This window comes from Zootoca vivipara, chromosome 10, assembly GCF_963506605.1.
Source record: "Zootoca vivipara chromosome 10, rZooViv1.1, whole genome shotgun sequence".
NCBI lineage: Eukaryota > Metazoa > Chordata > Lepidosauria > Squamata > Lacertidae > Zootoca > Zootoca vivipara.
The window spans coordinates 66,380,806-66,406,559 of record NC_083285.1 but is presented as its reverse complement, the minus strand read 5'-3'; the positions used below and the strand labels follow the sequence as shown (position 1 = coordinate 66,406,559).

The 25,754-nt window shown below is 46.6% G+C and overlaps 1 protein-coding gene across 1 annotated transcript in view; it reads left to right on the top strand.

Annotated features, from left to right (window-relative positions):
• The first annotated feature begins 10,900 nt into the window (after nt 1–10,900).
• Nucleotides 10,901–25,754, top strand: part of CHCHD3 (coiled-coil-helix-coiled-coil-helix domain containing 3) — a 205,755-nt gene continuing 190,901 nt past the window's right edge. The window contains exons 1-2 of the mRNA XM_035127990.2: nt 10,901–11,064; nt 14,832–14,922. Of these exons, the coding sequence (XP_034983881.1) occupies nt 10,981–11,064; nt 14,832–14,922 (175 nt within the window). The 5' untranslated portion in view covers nt 10,901–10,980. The remainder of the gene's footprint in view (nt 11,065–14,831; nt 14,923–25,754) is intronic.

The window sequence follows — 25,754 nt, the reverse complement described above, 5'->3', positions numbered from 1 at the left end:
TAGTTGGTCTTTAAGGTGCTACTGAAGGAATTTTTTTATTTTACGTTCTAGAGGGGTAGCCATTTTAGGTGGTCACAGCAAAACACCAGAGTGCAGAGGCACCTTCATGAATAATAATGATAATAAAAGGATGGCATGAAGATTTTGTGGACCATATGACAGCGCAAGAAGAGCCTGTGTTCTCAGCTTCTAAATACAATTGGATAGTAAAACGTCACTGCACGCGGCACGAGGTATTAAATACTTTTGGAAGTTCCATTCCTTTCCACGCCGTGGCAAGTGTGCATGTTTGTGTGTGTTCATATTCTTCCGGTGATTTTCTAGATTGCCAAGGAGCCCCCCCCCCAAGTAATAAAGGATTGTATTTTTACGTTGTTGTAGCCTGCCCTGGGACTTTCCGGTGAATGGCAGGTAAGAACTCTAATAAAGGTCCAATTAGCTGAGGCCACTCAGCATTTAAACTGGCAGCTGGAGAGAAATAACTTTCTACAATAGGTTCCCGATATTGTTTGGTGGGATGAGGCTTTTGTGATCTCGAGGCACGGGATTATAATAGAAAAGCAAAATTGAATTTACCTGTGGAAAACATCAAAAATATAGGCACAGAGGAAGTTGCCTTATAGCAGGTGGATTTAATTGTCCCATTTCACCTGCCTTCAGAGGTGGGTCCTCCCCAGGGTCTCAGACAACGAGAGCCAGTGTGGTGTAGTGGTTAAGAGCGGTAGACTCGTAATCTGGGGAACCGGGTTCGCGTCTCCGCTCCTCCACATGCAGCTGCTGGGTAACCTTGGGATAGTCACACTTCTCTGAAGTCTCTCAGCCCCACCCACATCACAGGGTGTCTGTTGTGGGGGAGGAGGAGAAAGGAAATTGTTAGCCGCTTTGAGACTCCTTCGGGTAGTGATAAAGCGGGATATCAAATCCAAACTCCTCTTCTTCTTCTTTCCGTTCAACTGCTGCTTGTTTGATTTTTTAAACTGGAGATTGAACCCTTAAAAAAAAAACCCCAAACCAAAAAAACCCACCATTTTCCTCATGAGGTGGGCTGGATTTCTCCAGAAACTGGCTGCTTGTTTAGATGGCTATCGGTGTGTGTGGAATCCTAGAATCATAGAATCATAGAGTTGGAAGAGACCACAAGGGCCATCCAGTCCAACCCCCTGCCAAGCAGGAAACACCATCAAAGCATTCTTGACATCTGCCTGTCAAGCCTCTGCTTAAAGACCTCCAAAGAAGGAGACTCCACCACACTTCTTGGCAGCAAATTCCACTGTCGAACAGCTCTTACTGTCAGGAAGTTCTTCCTAATGTTTAGGTGGAATCTTCTTTCTTGTAGTTTGAATCCATTGCTCCGTGTCCGCTTCTCTGGAGCAGCAGAAAACAATATTTCTCCCTCCTCCATATGACATCCTTTCATATATTTGAACATGGCTATCATATCACCCCTTAACCTTCTCTTCTCCAGGCTAAACATACCCAGCTCCCTAAGCCGTTCCTCATAAGGCATCGTTTCCAGGCCTTTGACCATTTTGCTCCTCTTTGCTCTTTGGCTATGACCAGGGGTTTGCAACCTAAGACCCATGGGCCACAAGTGGCTCACGGGGGTCGTTTAACTGGCCCACAAGCTGCCCCCGAACTAAGCCGCCTGCTCGGCACGTCCCTGCGCACTGCGCTAAACCGGCACAGCACGGCATGGGGACTCACTTCTGCGGTGCCATAAATTGTGTCTGTGCAAACGCAGAGACCAGAAATCCCGGTTGCGAGCGATCTGGCCCACGGAGGGATCTCCACTGGAGTGAACCGGCCCAGGCGAGGTAAACCTTGCCTGACCCCTGGCTATGACTTTCCTTTTCAAGAGGCTTAACTTGAACCTAAATTAGCACCCCGCCCTCCCTGCAAGCCTTGGTGTTTTCAATACATAAACCAACAGCTCTTTTGCGAACTGTTTCCACATAGCTTTTAAATCCCAATGAGGTTCATCGCGGCCGGGAAATGGCCTCATACTCAATCAAAAGTTGGTTTCTGTTTGCGGTAAATGAGGGAGACACAATGCCACAATCCACTGCTAATAGGTTTCCCCCCTCGAGCTTCTGTTGAACCTTATCTTCCCCACCTGGTGCCTTGGTGCTTAACATCATGGCATGCCTGCTTTTCTGCTTCATGCATCAATTTGCTCCGGAAGCCAAGAAGAGACTCCCTTGCGTTTATGCTGACGAGAGGTCTCTCTGTAATTCTGGGGCTACGTGTGCGGGTTGGGGGGGAATCGTTTTGCAGTTCAGTCGTGCCAATGCTTGCCTGCTTCCTTCCTTCCTTCCTTGCAATGCGTGGTTGTTCGAAGTGTTATTACTTCATGCCCACACTTCCATTTTTTGCCCTTGTCAACATGCCCTCAGCCTTGTTCCTGCACAAAACAGGGAAGGCAGTGTACCTGTTGGGCTGGTAGGTAGCTTAGTGTAATGTGCTTTTGGATGCCCAATCTTATCAGGAGGCACCCGGATGCATTTGGCGTGAGCTGAAGCTGCTAAGTAGTAACCAAGGGCAACCTCTGGCAGACATGCAGGCATCATGCAGAGGGGCCCTTGGTGTATTTTGAAGACACATTAAATGTGGTAGTAAAGTGTTCCAGCGCATCTGTTGATTCGAGTTTGCGGGTGCCAGGCACCTATAATTCCTGGACCCAGTAAATGCTGGAATTTAATCAAGGCTTGGGGTGTTAAACTGGGTGCCAGACCTCTTTAATCCCTGGATCCAGGAAGTGTTAAACCCTAAAGTACCCAAACTAGTTTCCTGTGTCGAGGTAATTGCTTGGGGTGATGGGCCATTAAGAGAGAACAAAGGAAGGTTATTGGGCCATTCAGAAAGAACCAGGAAAGGTGATGGGCTATTAAGAGAACCAAAGAAAGGGGGCTCTGTGCCAGATACCAGAAGGGTGGAGCCCCTCCTCCAGCTCTTGGATAGTGAGGACAAATGCCAGAGTTTAGAACTGAAATGCATTAGTATGTACAGCTGCAGATTGGAGAGGCAGAGCGCAATGGCTGATTTTTGTTTGAATCCAAGGCTGCGGCTATGGAAGAAACAAGTCCATTTTGGGATGTTAATGTTGCGAACGCCTCCATCAAAGGCTCAGGTTGTATTTATTTGTAAACATGCCCATATATCATAAAGACACCACGGTCTCTGCTGTGCCTCATTCCCAAAAGGAAACACGAACTCTGGGTGAGCGGCTGGAACCCCTAGAATCTCGCACCACTCGGAGATTGGGGTGGCATGCAATTTGCAACAATGTCTTAAGGCCCAAGGAAGGCAGCTTTGCTGAAGCACCTTCTGACCGGCACTCAGCATCCAAACAAATGCAAAACGACTTGGGAATGCATCAAGGACACAGATGGAGTGCTGTTAGCACAAGTGATCGGATTTTTGCATTGCTTCAAAGCACGGTAAGAGGGTCGACAGGTGTAAGGGGAAACAATTAACTGTGAGAAAGAAAAGGTACATCAGTAAACAAGGTTGTGTGGGGAAATGTCCAGTCTTGTTTCACTGGTAAACAGGGACCTGCTGACAACAAATAGTATTTAGCATGTATGTACAGCATTACAACCTTGTAAGCACTTTGCATACAGGACCACATAATCATCACAACAACCCTGCAAAGCAGGCCAGTATTATTTAGGTAATTTTGCAGGTGGGTGTGCATCTGGGGCTAAGGGTGAGCAGATATACCTAAAACAGGAACAGGCATGTTTCCCATCTTCTGGAAGATGACTCCAACTTCCGTTCTATGCTTTTTTTGTGACAGATGACGGATGCAACTTGCTTTCCTCCACCGAGATCCCTCTCAGTTTACGAGGGGAGCAGAGCCAGCTCTCAGCTCCAGTATCTCTTCAGCCCAAGTCTGATAGTATCAAATCTATCAATTAATTCCAAGTCAGCAGCTCCCTTTGGAAACTTTCCTGTTGAAGTATGGCTAAAGGAGTCTCACCCACACTGACCAAACCTTTTAGTCTTTCAACTGGGTCTTCTGTCCCATTGGAAGAGATCCAGCCTGCTGGATCAGGCTGAAATATTTGTTCCAATTTGCTCAGTGATATTTCCTTCCAAATAAGGGGCATCTTAAGGAAAAGCAGGACATTCTGGCATCAAACTGGGACGGCTTCTGTAAATCCGGGACGGTCCCTGGAAAATAGGGACACCTGGAGGGTCTGTAAGACCTGTTTTTGGAACATCTGCAGCTTGAACCTAAAGCATTCTTAAAAAGAAGTCTGGTGCCACAATAGTGTGCCCAAGACTGCAGCCTGATTTTGTGCATGCTTACTCCGAAGTAAGTTCCACTGTGTCCAACAGGGGTTTCCTCCCTAGCACTTGTGCAGCCCACACCATACAGTTAAAGCACATGGGCCCCTGCAGATCTTAGGAACTGTAATTTCCCTCTAACAGAGCTATAATTCCCAGCACCCTGAACAAACTACAGTTCCCAAGTTTCTTTTGGGGAATTCATGTGCTTTAAATGTATGATATGTGGTCATACAGGGGAAGCCAATGCCTGTTTACTCAGTGAATCCTGTTAAGTTAAGCTTATATAGGACTGCTACTTCAGAGCTTGTCAGTGTGGCCTAGTGTTTAGATTGCTGGACTGGGACCTAGGAGACCAGGGTTCAAATCCCCACCGCCATTAAGTTAACTGGGTGATCTTGGGTTTAGTCTCTCTCTTGGCCTAACCTACCTCACAAGGTTGTTGGGAGGGTGGCATGAAGAGGAGGTGGGGCCATGTACAGCATCCTGAGATCCCTGGAGGAAGAATAGGATGTTGTTATGTACTGAGCTGAATCCTAGAACAATAGGATTCAGAATCAGCGGGAGCTACCCAATCCAACTCCAGGTGGAAGTGAATCCGCAACCTGATTGGCCTGCTGGAGCAGCCAATCAGGCGGCTGGCAGAAGTGAATCTGCTACCTGATTGGCCTGTAGGAGCAGCCAATCAGGCTGCAGGCAGAAGTCAATCCACAATATAATTGGCCCACAGGTGTAGCCCTGAAGTAGCCAATCACGCAAGGCCCATTGTGTAAATAATGTATATAAGCAGATGGTTTTGGGAAAAGAGCCATTCGTCTTCTCTTCTTCTCCTTGATGAATATGAGCTGAATAAAGAGCATGAAATTCACTCTCGACTCCGAGTATATTTCACTGGCGACGAGGATGGGATCCTGCTGAGCTGACCGCCACCACGCACTGCACCGCAGCACCGCCACCTGCTGCACCGCTGCATCGCACCGTGCATCCAGGCTTCAGCTCCAGGACCCAAGGAACCCAGAATGGCAACCGACAGCAGCTTCTTGCCATTCAAACCAGCATCAGGAGACTGGGAAGGGTACGCCGCCCGTTTCAACTTCCTCCTGCAAGCGAAAGAAGTCACCAACGATGCCATGAAGAGGGCGACATTCTTCAGCGTCTGTGGAGAGGAGACGTTTGAAATCGCCCGGGCTCTCCTTGCACCTAGAGATGTCGCTACCGTCTCTTACAAAACAATAATGGAACGGCTGAAGGAGCACTTTTCACCACAGCCCTCGGTGGTAGCTTGCCGAAATGCCTTCTACGCAAAGCGGCAAGCCCCGGGGGAAACCATAACTGGGTTTGTGACCTCCCTCCGCCAAGCCGCCCGGTTATGCAACTTCTCAGAGTTGGAGAACATGCTTCGTGACCGCCTCGTCGGTGGCCTGAGGGACGAGATGTTGCAACGACGCCTCTACGCCAAAAAAGACCTCACGTTCCAGATTGCTCTGGAGGAAGCCCTGGCAACCGAAGCCGCCGAGAGGTCAACGCAAGAGGCACGACCGGCCCCGCCATCCCAACCGAGGGTCTACCACGAAGACCTCACCGACGAATCCGAATCTGACAGGGAGGAAGTACACCGAGTACAGCGGCGCACTCAAGCAGCACACACACCACAGCAGCCTCGACGAGAAGGAGGGAACTGTGCAAGCTGCGGGGAGAACCACGAGAGGAGGACCTGTCGTTTCCGCAACGCAGAGTGCAGGCAGTGCAGAAAATTGGGACACATCGCCCGAGTGTGTCGGGCTCGACTCACCCGTCGACAAGCATCAGATGACCGACCCAGGAGCCCCAGGTCACACGGCACCATGCACCAAGGCAACTCGACGGAGATCACGGACTACCAGGTATTCCAGTTGCCCCATCCCAGCACAGAGAAAATTTATATAGAGGTACAGATAGAGGGAGCCCCATGCCGCATGGAGCTGGACACGGGTTCAACTCTATCCATAATCTCGGCCCGAACATTAAGGGAACTGTGCCCTAATGGGGGTCCCAAACTAAGGCCGGCCCCATTCACCCTCCGGGACTTCCAGAAACGTAAGGTCCCTACAATGGGGGTGGGGACCTTCAGGGTGCAATATCAAGGGCGAAAGCAACAATTGGACTTGCTGGTAGTTAAGGGCCCCTACGTTAGCTTACTGGGACTGGCATGGTTTGGACCTCTGGGGCTAGCCGTTACCGGGGTGAACCGCACTAGCTTACAAGTGGACGTGGACGCCATATGCAAAGAGTTTCCAGGGGTTTTCGATGGGGCATTGGGACGATATACAGGACCCCCCATTGCCCTACAGCTAGACCCCGCTGTACGACCTATCAGGCACAAGGCCCGCCGGGTCCCGTTCGCCCTGAAACCCCGCATAGACGAGGAATTGGACCGGCTCGTGGAGCAAGGAGTGCTGGAGCCGGTGCCCAACGCCCCCTGGGAAACTCCAATTGTCACACCCGTCAAGCCTAACGGTTCGGTCCGCATCTGTGCAGACTACAAATGCACCATAAACAAGGCTCTCACGGCCCATGCATACCCAGTGCCAGTGGTCAGCCATGTCCTCGCCACCCTGCCTGGGTCAAAAATCTTTGGCAAACTGGACTTGGCCCAAGCATATCAACAGTTGCCTGTGGACGAAGCCACAGCAGAGGCTCAGACGATTGTGACGCACAGAGGGGCATTCAGAGTAAAGCGGCTGCAATTTGGCGTTAGCGTGGCACCAGGCATATTCCAGAATCTAATGGACTCTCTCCTTAAAGGGATTCCTGGCGTCACCCCCTTCTTCGATGATGTACTGATCGCCGGGCCCACACCAGAGGAATTTGAGGACCGCCTCCGCTCCGTCCTGCACCGTTTCCAGACGGCGGGCCTCAAGGTGAAGCGGGAAAAGTGTTTACTGGGAGTGCCGCAGGTGGACTTTCTGGGATTTAAGGTGGACGCAGAAGGGGTCCATCCAACCGGTGACAAGGTACGGGCCATTTGTGAGGCCCCAGCGCCCAAGAGCAAGCCCGAACTTCAGTCATTCTTGGGACTATTGAACTTTTACCATGCCTTCCTTCCCCATAAGGCAGCGGTAGCGGAGCCCCTACACAGACTCCTAGATAAAAGGGCCCCTTGGGTGTGGGGCCAGCGACAAAGGGCCGCATTCCAGGCAGTCAAGGACTTGCTCGTCTCAAACTCGGTCTTGGCACACTTCGACGAGAGGCTGCCAGTGGTGCTGGCATGCGACGCCTCTCCCTATGGCATCGGCGCTGTCCTGGGACACCAACTCCCGGATGGAAGAGAGGTGCCGGTGGCATACTTCTCCCAGACGCTTGCTGCAGCCGAACGAAACTACTCACAGATTGACAAGGAGGGTCTGGCAATCGTGAAGGGCGTAAAAAAATTCCATGATTTCTTGTACGGGCGGCCCTTTACCATAGTGACTGACCACAAGCCGTTGCTTGGCCTGTTTGCCCCCGAGAAGCAGACCCCCCAAGTGTTGTCTCCACGTGTCCTCAGGTGGTCAATTTTTCTTGCCGGCTACCAGTATGCACTAATCCACCGCCCTGGGAAGGCGATGGGCCACGCAGACGCACTCAGCAGGCTACCACTACCAGAAACAGGCCCCGACCCAGCGCCTGCGCAAGAGGTTATGACCCTGGAGCTGCTTCCCGACCGACCCATTCAGGCACAAGAAGTCGCGCACCATTCCACAAAAGATAGGGTCATCTCCCGGGTCCTGGACTGGGTGTGGCGAGGATGGCCCAGCAGCAGCCCCGGGCCAGAATTCGCTGGCTACACAAACCGCAAACATGAACTGTCGGCCCACAAGGGGTGCCTGTTATGGGGAAGCAGGGTTGTTGTTCCCCAGCCCCTCCGCAAAAGGGTCCTCACAGCCCTACACGAGACACACCCAGGGGTAGTGAGGATGAAGGCCCTTGCCAGGAGTTATGTGTGGTGGCCGGGGATTGACAGAGAGATAGAGGCCTGGGTCCAACACTGCCAGACCTGCCAAGAATCCCGCCCGGATCCCCCAAGGGCCCCAGTCCAGCCCTGGGAGTCCGCCCGACATCCATGGTCATGCTTGCACGTGGACTTCGCTGGCTCCTTCCAGGGAAAAACATTCTTCATAGTGGTGGATTCCTACACCAAATGGCTGGAGGTCGCACTGGTACCGTCCACTTCTACGGCGGCAGCCATCCGGGTACTACGTAAGCTGTTTGCAACCCACGGGCTCCCTGACACCCTCGTCTCGGACAATGGAACCGCATTCACGTCAGAGGAGTTCCAGACCTTCACAGCGCAGAACGCCATCCGCCACATCCGCTCAGCACCATTCTACCCTGCCACCAATGGCCAAGCGGAGCGCATGGTGCGGACCACCAAGGACAGCCTCCGCCGCATAACACAAGGGGACTGGGAATACCGCCTTGCCGCATTTCTTCTAGCACAGCACAGCACCCCAAGCACAACGACGGGTCGGAGCCCAGCTGAACTACTCATGGGCCGGCGCCTTGCAACTAGACTGGACCGACTTCACCCCGACAGAGCTCAGGATGAGGTAGTGGTGGGGAAAGGCAGGAACCCCCGGACATTTGTGGCCCAGGACCCAGTGTATGCAAAGAATTTTGGGGCAGGCCCAGCATGGGTACCCGCCACAGTCACCAAGGTGACCGGTCCCGTGTCGTACGAGGTACTAACGGAAGGGGGGCAATGTTGGCGCCGCCACTGCGACCAGCTACGGCGACGATTCCCAGGAGGAACCCGGGAGGAGAGCGGGACAGAGGGGTCCCAAGGGGACAGCAGGGCAGGGAGGCCTGTAGAGCGAGAGGGGTGGGCAGGGGAAGCAGAAGCAGTAGGCACAGAGGGGCGCCCCGAGGCTGGAAGGACACCGGAACCAGAGTCACAACCTAGTGGTTCAGTGGCGCCAGACCAGACAGCCCCGGCACAGCCAGCAGCCTCGGAACACGAGCCAGAACCAGAACCCCTGACCAAGGAACACCCCAGGCCACAACGCACACGGAGGCGGCCAGCAGACCTTGGGGACTACGAATGCAACTTCCCGGGCAGGACTGGAACTTAGAGGGGAGGGGTGTTATGTACTGAGCTGAATCCTAGAACAATAGGATTCAGAATCAGCGGGAGCTACCCAATCCAACTCCAGGTGGAAGTGAATCCGCAACCTGATTGGCCTGCTGGAGCAGCCAATCAGGCGGCTGGCAGAAGTGAATCTGCTACCTGATTGGCCTGTAGGAGCAGCCAATCAGGCTGCAGGCAGAAGTCAATCCACAATATAATTGGCCCACAGGTGTAGCCCTGAAGTAGCCAATCACGCAAGGCCCATTGTGTAAATAATGTATATAAGCAGATGGTTTTGGGAAAAGAGCCATTCGTCTTCTCTTCTTCTCCTTGATGAATATGAGCTGAATAAAGAGCATGAAATTCACTCTCGACTCCGAGTATATTTCAGATGTAAATGTAGCAATAAATAAGATTTGGACCGATATCTAAATACTGTAACAAGGTGCTGATTTTGCATATTTTGGCAGGGGCCTTGGCCCATAGCTGCCAAGTTATCCCTTTTTTTAAGGGAAATTCCCTTATGCTGAATAGGCTCCCTCGTGAGAAAAGGGAAAACTTGGCAGCTATGCCTTGGCCACAATTGCAGTTTTGGAAGAATTCTGATCTCAGTAACCTGGACTTGGCATATTTCTATCTCACAGAAAGATGAAAGTTTCCAGGGTCGTTTCTTTGCCATTTGGTCTAATTTGGCTCAGAGAAGCCAGGTACTGTAGTGTATTATTTTTATTGTATTTATTATTATCTTTATTTATATACTGCCTCCTTCCCTGACATGTAGCTTACAGTTAAAATAGAAACAGCTAAAACATAGGGAGGAGGTGGGGGAAGAGTAATCCTTAAAATAAATAAAGAATAAGGTACCACAAATGATAGGATTTAGTACAGGCCAAGGGCATTATATATAAAAATACAATGAGGAAAATCACGCAATTGTTTATATATAAACAATTGCGTGATTTTCCTCATTGTATTTTTTATTATTGTGTTGTATTATTATACGGTACTTACAAAATTTTCACTAGTAAACTGCGTTAGCTGTGCCATATATCCTTGTTGACAGTTTACTGACAGTTTCAAACCATTTCCTATTTAATTCCTTCTCCCCCGCAACCTGCTTTGTCGCTATTCAAATTCAGTTAAGGAAGTACTGTAGAATAAAATAGCAAATAAAAGCAGCATCTGCAGGCTTGAACTACACAGCCCACAATCCATTGCGGCTCCCGCGCGCGATTTGCGGCCTGGCTCCCTCTTACCCAGCCTGCCTTGCGAACACGCCCCTTTGCCCCAAGGCATCCTGGGACATGAAGTCTACCCCCTCCCCTTTTCAGCTCCCACAAGTTCTTTCGGGAAACCCACGAGTCGGAAAAAGCTTTCCAGCCGGCCTAGTCCACCTTCCGCGGGACGGGCTTGTTGCCCTGGGCAACCAGCTTCTCAGCCAACCGGAGCCCGGCGCGCGGGGGGCGGGAGGCGGGCCTCCAGGGGCGGCGGGCCAATAGCGCGTCGGTGGGCGTGGCGCGGGTCTCCTCGGGCACCTTGTCCCTTCTTCTTTGCGGCCTAGTCGGCGCTCGAGTGCGCGACCCTCGCCGGCAACCGGGGTCGTGATGGGCGGCGGAGGCAGCGCCCCGCGGAGGGTCACCTTCGAGGCGGACGAGAATGACAACATCACGGTGGTGAAGGGCGTCCGGGTGAGAGAGAGAGGGAGGGAGGGAAGAGGACAGGCCGACCTTGCAGGGCTGTCGTGCACAGAAGGGCTGCTGCCTTGATCTCAGCTGCTGCTGATTTACTGCGTCTAACTTTATAATTCTGTCCTGCGTGAATAGAAAAAAGCACCGTTATGTTCAATGGTGTATACTCCCAGGACAGTTTAGCATGATGTTTTCTGCTGTTGCAGTTCAAGCTGCTTTTCAAGGCACAAGAACAGGCCAGGCCAAGTATTTTCCTCTGCACGTGGACCTTTTGCCTGAACCTTTATTTTAAGTTCAGCTTGTGCAGTCCAGGTGCATAATGCTCATTGGTAAAGCTTGCCATTACGCAATATGGATAATTTCAGTTTATGATGCCCAAGGAAACATTCACTCAGGCATGTGCATTGTGCACCTTTGATTCCTGCTCTTCTTGGTAGGTTCCTGCCTGCTCAGAGAGACTGGCCAGTTGTTCTAGGCTATGGTGAAATACTCTCAGAGTGGGCATTTCTGCCCTACTGCCTTGAAGAAGCTATTTGTAAAACTGCTGCTTTAAAAAAAGATAAAGTTAGATTCCTAGACTTAACCATCTGGTCTCCCATATTCAGGTGATCCAGTGGGTAGTGGTAGCAACTTAACTGCTGGAACTTCTGCATGGTAGTGATTTCCTTGACCAGCTGAGCTTCAGGCTCAGTTTTCGGACAGAAAATGCCTTGGCTACTCTAGTGGGACACCCGTGAGCATAAGACCTGCTGTACCAGGCCACTGGCCACCTTGTCCAGCATCCTGTTCCCACCGTGGCCAACCAGATGTCTATGGGAAGCACGAAAGCAGGACCTGAGTGCAACATTTTACCTGCTTGTGACTCCCAGCAACAGATGTTCAGAGGCATATTGCCTCTGACAGTGGAGGCAGAACATATTCCGTCATGACTAGTAGCCATCGATACCTCCCATGCCAGGCGATAATCAACATGGGCACCTTGCCTCTGCCTATCTTGGTTTCTACACCACTGACCCTGGTATCCATCACAATAGCCTGGCAGGGTTGGGTAGACGGTATCACATTTCAGTATTTCTGCTCCTTCGTGTCAAATCTGCGGAGGGTTTCCATCCTGCTCCCCTGCTTTGCTGCTTTCTCCTGGTTCTCCTTTAACCTTCTTGTTCCTTCCATTTTAACCTTGCCCTTTCCGCTCTATTACAGGGTGCACAACTCTCTCATTACTTAAATATTTTTGAAAGCACGTTCTATCATTGTCACGGCAGGGGGAAATTTTGCCTGGCTTGCAGCGGGGAAATTTGTGGGTGTGAGATGAGCAGAACAGGTGTCTGGCTGTTCTGGTGTGATCCTCTTCAATACAGTGCCGCGTATGATTCAGTCTGTGATGAAACACAGGTCTTAGTGAGGTCTCGCTGAGAAACATAGCATGAAAATAACTTAAAGGTTTCTAGCTTGTGTTAATGACAAAACACACATTTTAGTCTTGAACTGCATAAACTTTCAACAAAGGCTGTGATTCTGTACATACTTACATAAGTGTAACGCCCACTGAATGCAGTGGGACAGCTTTTGAGTAAACACACATAGGATTGCAAGGTAAGCCTGCAGCCAGGCACATTGTTACTTGGAGGCAAGTGCCCTGGAACTCGTTTATTTTCTAATTAAGCACAAGGGTTTGTGTAAGGCTGCACAGTTGCTTGATAGTAAGCCATACTGAGCGCAACAGGTCGTCTCTCTTAGTGAGCTTGCAACGGACCAGGCTGCATATGGTTTGAGGACTGCAGTTTTCAAAGCTAGGAAGTAGTTATACCTTGGTTGTCAGAACGCTTTGATACTTGTACGTTTTGGCTCCCGAACCATCGAAACCCGGAAGTGAGTGTTTCGGTTTTCAATCAGAAGCTGCATTTCGGTTTCCAAACGTTTTGGAAGTCGATTGGACTTTCAGAACGGATTCCGTTCGACTTCCAAGGTATGACTGTAATAGCTAAAGGTTCTTATGATAGAGCTGCATCCTTGTCAGTAGGGTAATTTTTACTGAGTTCCAAATTACTCCTCTCCCTGGGACCTAGCCAGAGTTTGAATTTGAGTTGTAAAGCGCCATAGGTTATGGTTTGAGGAGGGTAGGTCCGTGTGCGTGCGTGTTTTGTCCATTTGTCTCCTACTGGCTGCTGGAGCAGTTTTAATCTATTGTAATGGATTGTATCTTGAATGATTTGTTGTGAGGCCCCTTAGAGGACAATCTCGCGGAAGGGTGGGATACAAATATTTTCAATAAACACAGACGATAATGAACCCTGGAATTAGAGCTTCTAATGCCCACCTTCCAATGTTTGTTTCCTTACCTTGTCATGTCCCTGCACTTATATTTTCCTTTTGTCTTGACGACTCCTGTCCTTTTCTCAAAGAAACTTAGCAAAGGGCCTCTGTGCCATGGAACCTGGGGTCATCGTTTCTGAAGCTTATGTAAAAGCTCCTACCAACAGCACTTCAAAAGAAAAATGAAAGGCGAATGATGAAACAGGGAAATATTGGGGTGGCACTCGAGGAAGAGTTTGTTCCTTCTGTCTCTTTGATTTCTTCACACTTCTCCTGGCCCCTGCTTTCCGTTAGTCTCTGCCAACAATTCTTTTATTCCTCCTCCTCCCTTTGTTCGTTCACCTGTAAACAGGCACGCTTGTGTCCCTGTGACACTTAACACAGCTTGAAGTCCTGTTTCCTCAAGAAACTGTAGAGTTGATGCTGGATAGCACCTGGATATCCATTGCTGCAACAGCGTGTTAATTTACCAAATAGACAAGGAAGCCTTGCCTATGGGATAGTGTGCATAATGTTTGCCTTTGGGGATTTAACATTTACACGTATATTTCATTTATTTATTTCTTTATGAAAATATTTGTATACCACTATTAATTTTTTTTGAAAAAACCAAAGCGGTATGCAACAATAGAACATAAAACCATGTAAGAAAAAAAACACATAAAAAAGTTAAAAATCAGATGACGATTATGGAAAGATGTATTCTTAATGGCCTGCATAGGCTTCGTGGAATAGGCAAGCTAATATATCCTGTTAGTGCACGAAACTGATATTTCTGCAGCACAATGGAACTTCAGTTCCTCTGCCTTAGTTTGGCACATGCAACCCAGTTCTATCCACACTTGAATAGCAGCCCCAATGATTTAAAATGTATTTACTTATGCTGAAGTTTTTTCTAGGATTGTAGCCTCTAGGTAGTAGCTGCAAAAGCATGTGGTAGTAAATAATGTCAGAGCAGGACCTGGGAGACCTGGGTTCAGATCCCCACTCGGCCATGAAGCTCCCTGGGTGACCTTGGGCCAGTCACTCACACTCAGCCTAACCTACCTCACAGGGTTGTTGTGATGATAAAATGGGGAGGAGAAGAATCATGTATACTACCTTGAGCTTCCTTGGAGGAAAAGGTGGTATATAAATGTTGATGATGTTGATGAAGATGATTTATTTTTTGCATAGTGAGGATTCAACGGTGTTTTTAGCTCAGATAGGCTGGGGCAAATGTATTTCCAGGACTGCCAAAGCATTCTTGTTAGTTGCTTTAAAAAGTGTTTATCAGATTTTGATACCTAAAAGAATGTGTTTTCTGCTGCTCAGAGCTAATATAAAATGGGGGGCGGGGGGAGAGAAGTACATTATACCTGGAGCTAGAACCAAAGACAGTGTGGGAAATACATATTTTTGATAAGCCAACTTATGATGTTTTTGTGTGTTTTTTTGCTTCAATGTCTCCTCAGCTGTCTGAAAATGTTATAGAGCGTATGAAGGACCCTTCTTCAGCAAGTGGGAGATCTCAGAAATCGGGCTCAGGTGGTCACGGCACTTCAGGTATGTGCACACCTCTGGCTATAAGAGATAAGAATCAAAATGCAGCTCTGAAATTATTCAGTAAACCCTGAAGTCTTTTTGCAGAGCTGATTCCAATCATTCATTTGCCTTCTTTTGACTTTCTGCAAGAGTGGGGTGGATTTTTTTACGATGCTTTTGTTTTTACGCACCCTACTGAGTTTCTCCCTTGTTGCACGCAAACAACGTTTGCTCTCTGCTGTACTTTCACCTTACTTTGGAGATCTGACTTTGCAACTTTTGCATTAGAAGATGATATGTCTGCTTTAACTCTGGGAGCCATGAGGCTCCTTAAAAGATACTCAGCAGAATGTGCACCCGGAAGTTAAGTTGCATGCACATAGTTTGATCTGTGGGACTACCATGGAAGCATACTTCCTGTGCCCTCAGTAGATGTAGATTTTCCCGTTAGAAATTGCCTAGATTTTCATAGTGCTAATTAGCTGACTCCCATAATATACCACCATCTTCCTCATTTCCAGAGCTGTATTGAAACTTTTAAAAATGAGTTTCTTCCCCACCTCAGAAAAGGGGACAAATGTATGTTTAGAATCATAGAATTGTAGAGTTGGAAAGGAACATTAGGGTCATCTAGTCCAGGGATGTCCAATAGGTCGCTCGCGATCTACTGGTTGATCCCTGTGTGGTCTTGTTCCCCCCCAAAGCTAAGCAACTTATGCCTCCCGAACCCCCAATAAAACGGGGCTTTCCCCTTCCCTAAAAAACCTCAACAACTTTGACCTGAACCCCCCAAAAATGGGGGTAGATTGCAGTCTCTTGGAAGTTGCCCCCCTGATCTAGTCCAACCCCCTTGCAATGCAGGAATCTTTTGCCCAATGTGGGGCTCAAACCCACGACCCTGAGATTAAGAGTGTCCTGCTCTATTGACTGAGCTATATCCACAAATGGTACTTAGGAAGGGCCAGTGGTGCTGGCAGTATTGGGGTAGGGGTAACTAGTGGGTACATCTGTCTCTCACCCTGAAGTTCGATGCAAGCTAGTCTCATCTTGTAGTACAGAGAACAGCAGTATCCCATTTTTAAGAGATGTTCATAGGCATCCTTAAACAAGGCCGTTGCAAGTTATCAAAATATTTGAAGGCCCCTTCCTCCCATACTCTAGAGTATTTCTATCCTATGTTTGTGCTTGCCAATATAAGACGGATCTATTGATCTCAAGTTGGGCAGAAATTAAGTTACAACCATAATAAAGAAATCTCCAGCCTGCTTCTTGCAAACATCGTCTTTCAGTTATTTGAGTAACTTTAAACATACTGAAATATTTAACAAGCACAAAATCTTTAAAGTACATCTGTCATTCTTTCCTAGGGCTGTGTGATGACAAGTAATTCGATCAGTCTAGTTCGAGTGCGTTTCTTGAATGCATGTGCTAAAAGCAGCGCTTAGCCATAATAGACAAATTTAATGGCTTAATTTATTTTTTTTAACGCTACTGAATTCCTGAAAAGTCAGTGTATTATTTCAGGAGGAAGGCACAAAAAGGTTATGAAAAAGGAAAAGCGTTAAAGCCGCTGTCTTTTCAATGTGGGATCCGTTTTCAGCATCTGCTTTCTCTGCTGTGGCTTTTCATTGAAGGATCAGTTGTTGCCATTTCCCTTTCTCCGTTGTGGAGAGCTTTCCATATGTGGCTCTTAAAGAGACTGGCAATTTCGAACCTTCAGCTGGGTGGCACGCTTTCAATATGGGAAGTTAGGTTAGACTGAGAGCTGTGACTGGCCCATTGGCATCCAGCGAGCTTCATGGGCGAGCCTGGATTTGAACACAGATCTCCATGGATTGCGCCGCTACAGCACATTGACTGTCTCAGTTGCACACATGCAACTTCTCTTGGTAGGTGGGTTTTGTCTGCTCCTAAAATTTTGAGCTGGCTGGACATAGGGTGTGAAAGTATAGTTGCCACCTACAACGAATGACTGGCTTTTGACATTTGGAGCTATTTGATCTTCATACCATTCCTGCAGTGTATTTATAGCACACTGCATTCTAGATTGCGTGGGTGTATCTCAGGGTGGCTAATCCTGCCTGTGACTGTAGGGTAGACTTCTGTCTATTGTAGAGCTGTGATCTTCTATTCTTCATTGCCACCTGTGACATCTCACCCAATGTGCCTCAAGCTGGTGTGATTTCGAGAAGGAGCCTCTTCATTCTCAAGGGGTACTTCTGTGATTTTTGCACACAGATGTTTCTGGGTGGGGGCAAGGTGGGGAGGGGAAGTACAATGAATTTTGTAAGTACTTTTTAGTGAAATGTTCAGGAACTACAGCAATAATGATAAATTTATATTAGGAAAGATAACAGCTGTTATTTCAGCCAGCTAAAAGTAAAAGGGGTGCCACACTTCAGTTGCATGTCACATTTTCATTACCTTGAGATTATTTTTTGAGATGAAGTTGCTATGTAATGATTCCGAGTAATAATTCACAGAGCCTAACTTGATGGCCAAGAAGGGCAGAACACATAAATGTATGAACATGTTGAATATATGCTGCTGCACAGTGATATGGACTCATTTTGATATGAAAGCCATATTAGTTCTTGTGGTCCTTGAATGAGCAGATGAGGCGAAGGGACACGGATACCATCAAGAGAGATAAGTTTAATTTTGCCTGCAGCCACTTAGGTTTGCATATAATGGACTTGGCTCTGATAAATTGTGCAAAAGTTGTCCTCCTTGTGATTGTGCATACAAATTGAGCAATACTGCACTCAGATGGCTTAATGGTGCCTCGCTGGTGAGAAGGGAGATCACACATGAACTTAGGCAGGTAGGTCACTGTTACCAGGAGAGGTCACAGCTTCTGCAAAGTTCACCTTTACTGGAAAAGAATATTTAACAAAGTACGAAGGCTGGAGAAGTCACAGTAAGTTTTTCAGCTGGAGGTGAAAGGAAGAACAGACTTGATTATAAAAATCAGTGCATAGCAAAGTTTCATGTTTTTTGTTCTCTCTGTGATGAGGACAAGTGATTTATATACAGTATGTGTGTGGAGTTTTGCTTGGTTATGTTCCTTGGTGGGTTGAAAACTTAAAGGCAAGTTAAAAGTTGGTTATGTGATATATTTTGGTAGACCATCATAGAAAGATAGGCAGGTGTTTAAGTTTCACTGACCTTGAGGCAAAATGAGTAAAAATAAAAATAATAACAAAGGCTCTTGAATGATGATGATGATAATATTTACTGTATTTATTTATACCCCACCCATCTGGCTGGGTTTCCCCAGTCACACTGGGCGGCTTCCAACAAAAGATTAAAATACAACAAAAGATTATTTTTGAACTCTGCTTTGGTTTCTCACATGGCTAATACTTTCCACATCTTCTTGGTTGCAGAGTGTAGTTCTTTTTTTTTAAAAAAAATATTTTTTTATTGATTTTACAACAAAACACAATATTTTAAACACATAATATACAAACAGAAATAACAAGAAAAAAGAAAAAAACAACATTACAACAATAACAAAAACAAACAAAAATCAAAATACGAAATCCTTTTCCTTTAACATTGTATGAGGAGACTTCCTCGAGTTCCCTCTATCTGCGGTTCATTTCTCCTTTATCTTTAGCAATTTCCAATTCATTATTTAAAACTCCTTACACTTTCAAATCTCTCTTACATCAATTTACTTCACATATTTCTCAAACCGCAGTTTCTATAAACTTCTAAATCTAATCTTAATATGCAATTTTACCATATTTTTTAAAATAAACTTTGAAATCTTTCCACTCTTCTTCTGTCGCTTCTTCTCCCCGGTCGCGTATTCTCCTGGTCATCTCTGCCAGTTCCATGTACTCAATCATTTTCATTTCCCAATCGTCCACTGTTGGTAATTCATGGGTCTTCCAGTTCTTGGCTAGTAATACTCTTGCCGCCGTTGTAGCATACATAATTTTTTTTACATTTTTCTTGGGAATGGCAGAGTGTAGTTCTTGATTGCTTTCAGATTACAGAACTGAACATTAGCTGAAAACCCAAGTGAAACAATTGACAGCAAACAGTGAATATCAAATATGCCCCCGAACTAGGCACTGCTGAATAGCCAGGAGATGAGGCTCCCCCCTAAAAATGTACAATTTAATACCAAATCCTTCAACTTGGCATGGCATAACTTGAACGAGAGAGTCCTTTCCCCCTTACTGTGAGACTGAGGGGTCATAGGTTGTAGTTCATTGTTTTGCATTTGTGCCTGATGCCCAGGCCTCATAATGCATATGCACTCCTCTTGATGCACCAGCTCTCCCTTGGAGACATCGCCTGGTGAGCCGCCTCCTTCATACTCTCCAGCAGGCTGTGCCCCGGAGCCCTCCACAGGCTTGGAAGGGGCAACTCCTAGGTCTTGCACCTGAGGCATCTGGGAGGGCTTCTTCAGGCAGGCTCTGCTGCATAATCTTGTCTTCTCTGTCTCCCCTTCCATGGCCTCATCCTCCCCATCTCCCTTTCTGAGTCTTCAACCTTACGTGCCCCCTTGCTGCTGATCTGAATCCGAGGGCTCAGAGAGAACCATGTCAGTGGCAGAGTTTAGTAGGGCTGGCAGTGAAGGGCAAGGCTGTGCTGGCATTTAGGTGCTTTGTGCAACCGGAGCTTTGATCCTAGCCAAAGCCATGATTGCAGCTTTGCTATGGAAAGCTCACTTCTGTTTTCACGTCCCTTGGCTTTTGCTGTGATGGAATAAAGCACAGTTGATTCCAGTTGGATGAGGTCTTTGCGAGTTTGCTTTCCTGGGCTGTATTCCTGCATTACCCAACAAACCAGCCAGAGAACCAGGTGATCTGCTCTGGAACAGAAAATACTCTGCAGAGCTCTACATGATAAAACAGAAGATGGAAACAGATGAAGTTACAAAGGCAAACCTCAAAACTGTTTTGGTCACATCAAGTCAAATAACTTTAAAATTGCATAGAATGGTATCAAGACACCAAGTGAGACAAAAATGAGGAGACACAGAGTCAGCTGCCTTTATTGTATTAGAACTTCATCAATGCCCCTTTGATTTTCTGTCCTTTGACTTTAACTGCCTCCATATGAAAGGTCCTACTCCAGAGCTTGCTTCACCCTCCACGTGGCAACCCTTTAGAATAGTGGTTTTCAACCAGTATGCCGTGGCACCCTGAGGTGCCTTGAATGAAGGTCAGGGGTGCCTCTGTCCCTCTTTCCTTCCCTCCCTCCTCTGATGCCCTCTTGCGTCTCTGCCTCCCAAAGGCTTGTGTGCCTGTTTGTTGCAGCAGCCCTGGCTACAAGCTCCGCAGGCGAATGGTGCCTCTGGGGCTGGCCAGGGGGTGCTGGTTGGCAGGAGCTGAGGTGGCTTTGAAGTAAGCAGGCGAGGGAGCCCAGCCAGCCAGTCCACGAGAATGTAGCTGGTCAAGGGAGCCGTGGACTCCAAAAGGTTGAAAGCCTCTGCTTTCGATAATTGAAGATCGCCAGCTAGAAGCAGGTCTTCAATTGGAGGACTTCTGGTCACTGATTCTGGAAACTGGTCCCTTTCTGTTCGTTCTAACACTTCAAAAGTGTCCACAAAAGTGGAGAAATTATCTGGTTGATAGCACTTCCCTATATTTGTGCAAATAAGTATGCTGACCCTTAGAAATGTCTACGGGGCTCTTATGAAGGATATATAAATTATGTTGGAATACAATATCCAACAACTTTAGAGCCTGCACATTATATTTATTGTCCAAAGAATAATGAGAGGTTAGGAAAATATCTTCCAAGCCTAAGCCTAAAGGTAGCAAGAAGCTCTCGGCTGTTGTTCCAATTCGGGCATTAAAATCCCCACAGAGAAGTATAAATGCTATGGGGAATTTAAATGGTGAAGTTAAATCTGACCAAATCTTGGTTGTCAGTGACAGACTAATAGTAGCGGGAAGGTAGATGTTTATACAGAAAAGGAAGATTCCTAATTCAGTTTTGATTTGTACTGGCAAAATGTAATTATTTTGAGTTCCAAAATCTGCTATCCAAAGTGATACCGGGTATAAAGGAAGTCAAGCCCCCACTTTCTCAGCCCTGTATAAATTTACTAACAGCTGGCTGCTAGCTAAAAGATTTATAGCATTGTATGGTGGGGCGGGAGGAGGGTTAAATTCATGAGACCAAGCCTCTTGCAAACATATTATATCAAATTGCTGGAGCATACGGATAAAATCCTTATCTGCCTTTTTATTATCCCAGTCCGCCAGGTTCCAGGAAAAAATGTTAATACCTTTCTGGATGTTTTCTAGTCAGTTATGGTATCTTAAAGGGGGAGAGGTAAGGGTATTCTAATTTGCTTTACTATAATTACCCCTAGGCTGGGGCTTATTTTGAGCATTTGTTAATGGATAATCCCTTTGATTTCTAGAAAATAAGATTGTTAGCAGCATACATGGCCACATTTTTCTTGAAACTCTAAAGTGGTTTTTGACATGGCATGGGGGTCTGCTATTTAAAAACAGAACAGAACAAAACAAAAAATCTGGGCAGAATGAAGCTCTTGAGTGTGCCCCAAATACATTTTAAATCTTCGGCTTATGCGGGTAGCACAAACTTGGGATATCATGTAAGTATAAGGTGGCAACAGCTTAAAGTTATGTGTATGCCCTCTATCACAGACTTTTTGCCTTTGTTCGGTGATATGGAAGTCTACTAGTTTAAACAGAAAATATACACGCAGTAAGGCTAGACTCTGACTTTGGAATTCCTTCGTGAAGCCGAATGTACATTTCCCTTCTTCCCTTGTGTGCACTTTTATTATTGCATCCCCTTAGCTGGGTAATCCAAGCAGTAGGCTTAAAATTCTTGACCTTTGGAACCATAAATCTCTTTAATACCCTTTACAGCCCTTCTTAATCTAAGAGAAGAATGATAGGGGCTGATTTAACATTGTTCTGTTTCGCGTGGATACTCTGAATTGCATCTTTTTAGATATTTCTGCCCTCTATGGGGTGGGTATTTTTTTTAAAAGGTATTTCCCTACCTTCTGACCCACCCTTTTACTTCAGTCTTTTGTGGTTGTGTGGGAAGGCAATCCTAAAAGAACAGTCCAATAAAACTAGTAATTATTTGTTCCTCTAGACTAGAATGACCTTATACCATCTTTGTCCTAGCCACTAGCAGCCAACCCGAGTGTGTACTTATCGAAAGTGGCCTGGCTTTGGCTCCAGCCTCCAGGGAAATTGTACCACACGAAGAGAGCATTCTTTGCTTGCTGTAGGTTGCTGTAGATGAACATCATGGAAGAAATTATTCTCTAAGTACCATGGTGCCCAAGACATTTCAACTGATTAGGACTTTTCAGGGTTCTGAATTGTGCTTGTAAACGTACTGGGAGCCAATGTAGGTATTTCAGGACTGGTGTTATATGGTCTCAGCAGCCACTCCCAGTCACCAGTCTGGCTGCCGTATTCTGGATTAGTTGTACAGTGGTACCTCTACTTACGAATTCAATGCGTTCCGAACGCACACTTTTAAGTAAAAAAAAATTGTAAGTTGAATCCCATAGGAATGGTTTGGGAGAAAAAATTCGTAAGTCGAAGCAACCCTATTAAACTGCATCCAAGATGGCAGGCGGAGCTCCATTCGTAAGTAGAAACATTCGTAAGTAGAGTTATTCGTAAGTAGAGGTACCACTGTAGTTTCCGGGTCACCTTCAAAGGTAGCCCCACATAGAGCCCATTGCAGTAATCCAAGTGGGAGATAACCAGAGCATAGTTTTAAAAGATAAGAGTCCTTATACTATCTTTGTCCTAGGTGCTAGCCACCAACCTTAGTGTATACTTATTATTTTAGACAGCTGCCCCACCCTAGAGTTTGTTCCAGTGAATCTGGGCTCTTCAGCACTCGCAGGAGGCAATGTCCCTCCAGCCTTCCAGGAGTCTCTTACGTTGAGCAGGGTGAGTTTGGGCCTCACCCCCAAGGCTAGGTGGAAAAAGGCCCTTGCAGGGAGTGGTCTTCAGCACTCACAGCAGGGCATTCTTGTTGCTTTTCGCAGATCCTGAGTCCCGACACTCCCTTGTAACTGTGGTGTGTGTGTGTGTGTGTTTGTGTCCATGCTGAGAACTGCATTGCTGTAATACTTCTGGTTATGCCAGAACTTGTAGCTATTACGCTCAGCTTCCCTTTTCCCCACTCCAAGTCTGCCTGCATCTAGGGAAAATGTGAAGCCAGGCTGGAGATCAGTGTAGATACAGTGGTACCTCTACTTACGAATAACTCTACTTACGAATGGAGCTTTGTACGCCATCTTGGATGCGGTTTAGATAGGATTTTTTCTACTTACAAATTTTTAGATAGGGTTGCTTCTACTTACGAATTTTTTCACCCAATGCATTCCTATGGGATTCAACTTACATTTTTTTTCGACTTACAAATGTGCGTTCGGAACGCATTAAATTCGTAAGTAGAGGTACCACTGTATGTAAAAAGGAGTGATTTGAAGCACGAGATCCATTTAAGTGTGGTGCTGCCGTGGCGCCAGCCAATATGAAACGGGAGTGTAACAAACTTTGAAGGATCTATAGAATGAGCCAAGTGAGGATGAATATGATAGATGTTTAATTTAGGGTACCTTGGCGAGGGTGAAACTCAATTTACTCTCTTGAAAAGATCTGCTGAACGTGTCTGACCGATCAGATAGGGCTTAGCTCACCTCCCTGTGATAGCTTCTAAAGAATCTGCAGCAGTTTGATTGAGCAGTGGCTTGCCCCAATGTCCTTGACTCAAGTTCTTTGTTCTCCTCCTCCCCAGTTTCACAGAGCGCTGCTGTTGGTTAGTTGCGTGCTCTTTCAGAGGCCCGACATTCTTTTAGAGGAAAGGTTTCAGGGTCAATGTAAATGTATTGGAAGGTGAAATGCCTCCCCAGTAGGGTGCTTCTTTTAAAAAAGGAAAGGTGGGGGGAAGGAGAAGCAGTGAACATTATTTTTCCAGTATAATTGTTAATCTCCAACTCAACTGTGCACCTGTGTTACTGGACGGTGCAAGACAAAAGTCTCTGCAGGGCAAACTCATAGTGAAAAACCCAATTTTTTATTTGCTTTGGTATATCATAGGCTCTTCTGTTGGTCACACTTAACGCATATGCTCACCCAAACATCCATTGCGTCCGGTTGGATATTTAGAATCATAGAGTTCGAAAGGGACCCTGAGGGTCATTACACAAACCCACTGCAGTGCAGGAATACATGGGAAGACCACAATTGGGACAGGAGCGCTGTTTTCACATGCAATTCACCGGAAATGGTTTTCAGAGGCAAGTCAGCCTGCGACAATGGAGGTGCCTAAAGGATGGGTGCAAAAGAGAATGCAGATTATTTCCCTGCCACTTCTGTGCTGCACTTCCTTAGGCTTCTGTCATAACACGTCTCTTACTCTTCTGCAAATGGCAGCCTGGAGGTCAGGCACATGATGGAAGAGAAAGCCCTCTTTCCATAACTGCCCACCTCTCAGATGTCTTGTTCAGTGTGGGATTTCAGTGTGGGATACCCAAGGTTTGTATCCCTGCTCAGTGGTCAGGGATAAATTGCTAATCTCTGGCACCCCATCAATCACAGAACTGTTAACTTCAATTAACTGTTAACAATACAATTAAGGTCACATTACAATCCTATTTGAGTTCTTGGAATAGGGTGAGAAGTGGAAATAGGCAATTGACTGCAAAAAGGGAACTCTAATTAACATGCTGTACAGACACTGGAAAAGCTTTGCCAAAAGCAAATGTTTTGGTAAAGTTTGTTTTTTGTTTTTTTAAATTAGGCAATACAGAAGCAATGAGCTAGTTTGCACATACTGTACTGTATTGTTAAAACAAATGGTGGTTTCGCACGTGTGAGAGTTCCTGGAGAGGATATTGTGGTCCCTGTTCTCCTTCCCTGGTGGTGCTGCCACTGTGAGCTAAGCTATGGTTTGGTTTAGTGTATTGTCCGAACCAGGGCGTTTGGTTTGTCTCACTCCAGACAAACCATGAGCTGTAAACGCAGGATCTATCCTCATCACTTGTCTGGAGCAAGACAAAGCACCAGCCCAGGGTCAGACGACAAGCTAAGCTGAACGATGGCTTGGCTCTCAGCCATGCAGGAAATAAGGTAGTGGGAGCAAAGTGTCCACAACCACCTTTCTGGGAGGCTGCATGTTCAGGCTAAACAGTAATTTGGATCTGCGTACTATGTGAAACAGCTTAGTGTTATATGGGAGGATATGCTGGTTCTATCAACACTGCTAGTGGAGTTTGTGTGTGTGTATAATAATATTTTTAAGTCTAGCTAATAGAAGCTCTGATCAGGGTTATGACTTTGCAGATAGCGTTGGCCATTTTAGTATGCAGGCTAGTAGAATTTGTTCACTTAGAAGTGCCATTTTTGTTTCAATAGATGCTATAAAACAGGTAATTCTGGTACAGCATATTATGAGCTTCTTTGGTCTCAGGTGGATTATTCAAAATTAAATTTCACGCTCTTTGACCCAAGCCTAGAAGTGCTCTTTTTTGGTTTCTACTAAATGCAGAGATACACTTTATAATGTGCCCACCCCCTCCATAATTGCACATTTTACAGATAAAGCAAAAAATATTGGGATCACAGCAGCTGGCATATTTTGCCAAGTTGATATCAACGGGTTCTCTGGGTTGAAGAAGCATACTCTTTGGTGTGTATGCCCACCCCCCCTGGATTTTGTACTAAAAGCAAATCTACCTGCTGGAGCAATAAGAAGTAAAATGTAATATAAAGGCTTGATGGCATCTGGTTAATGTTTCTACTGCTGAATGCAGTATTCAAGGTGCATTATTTTGCACATTAAAGCTGCAGAAGAACAGTTCAGGCAGATGA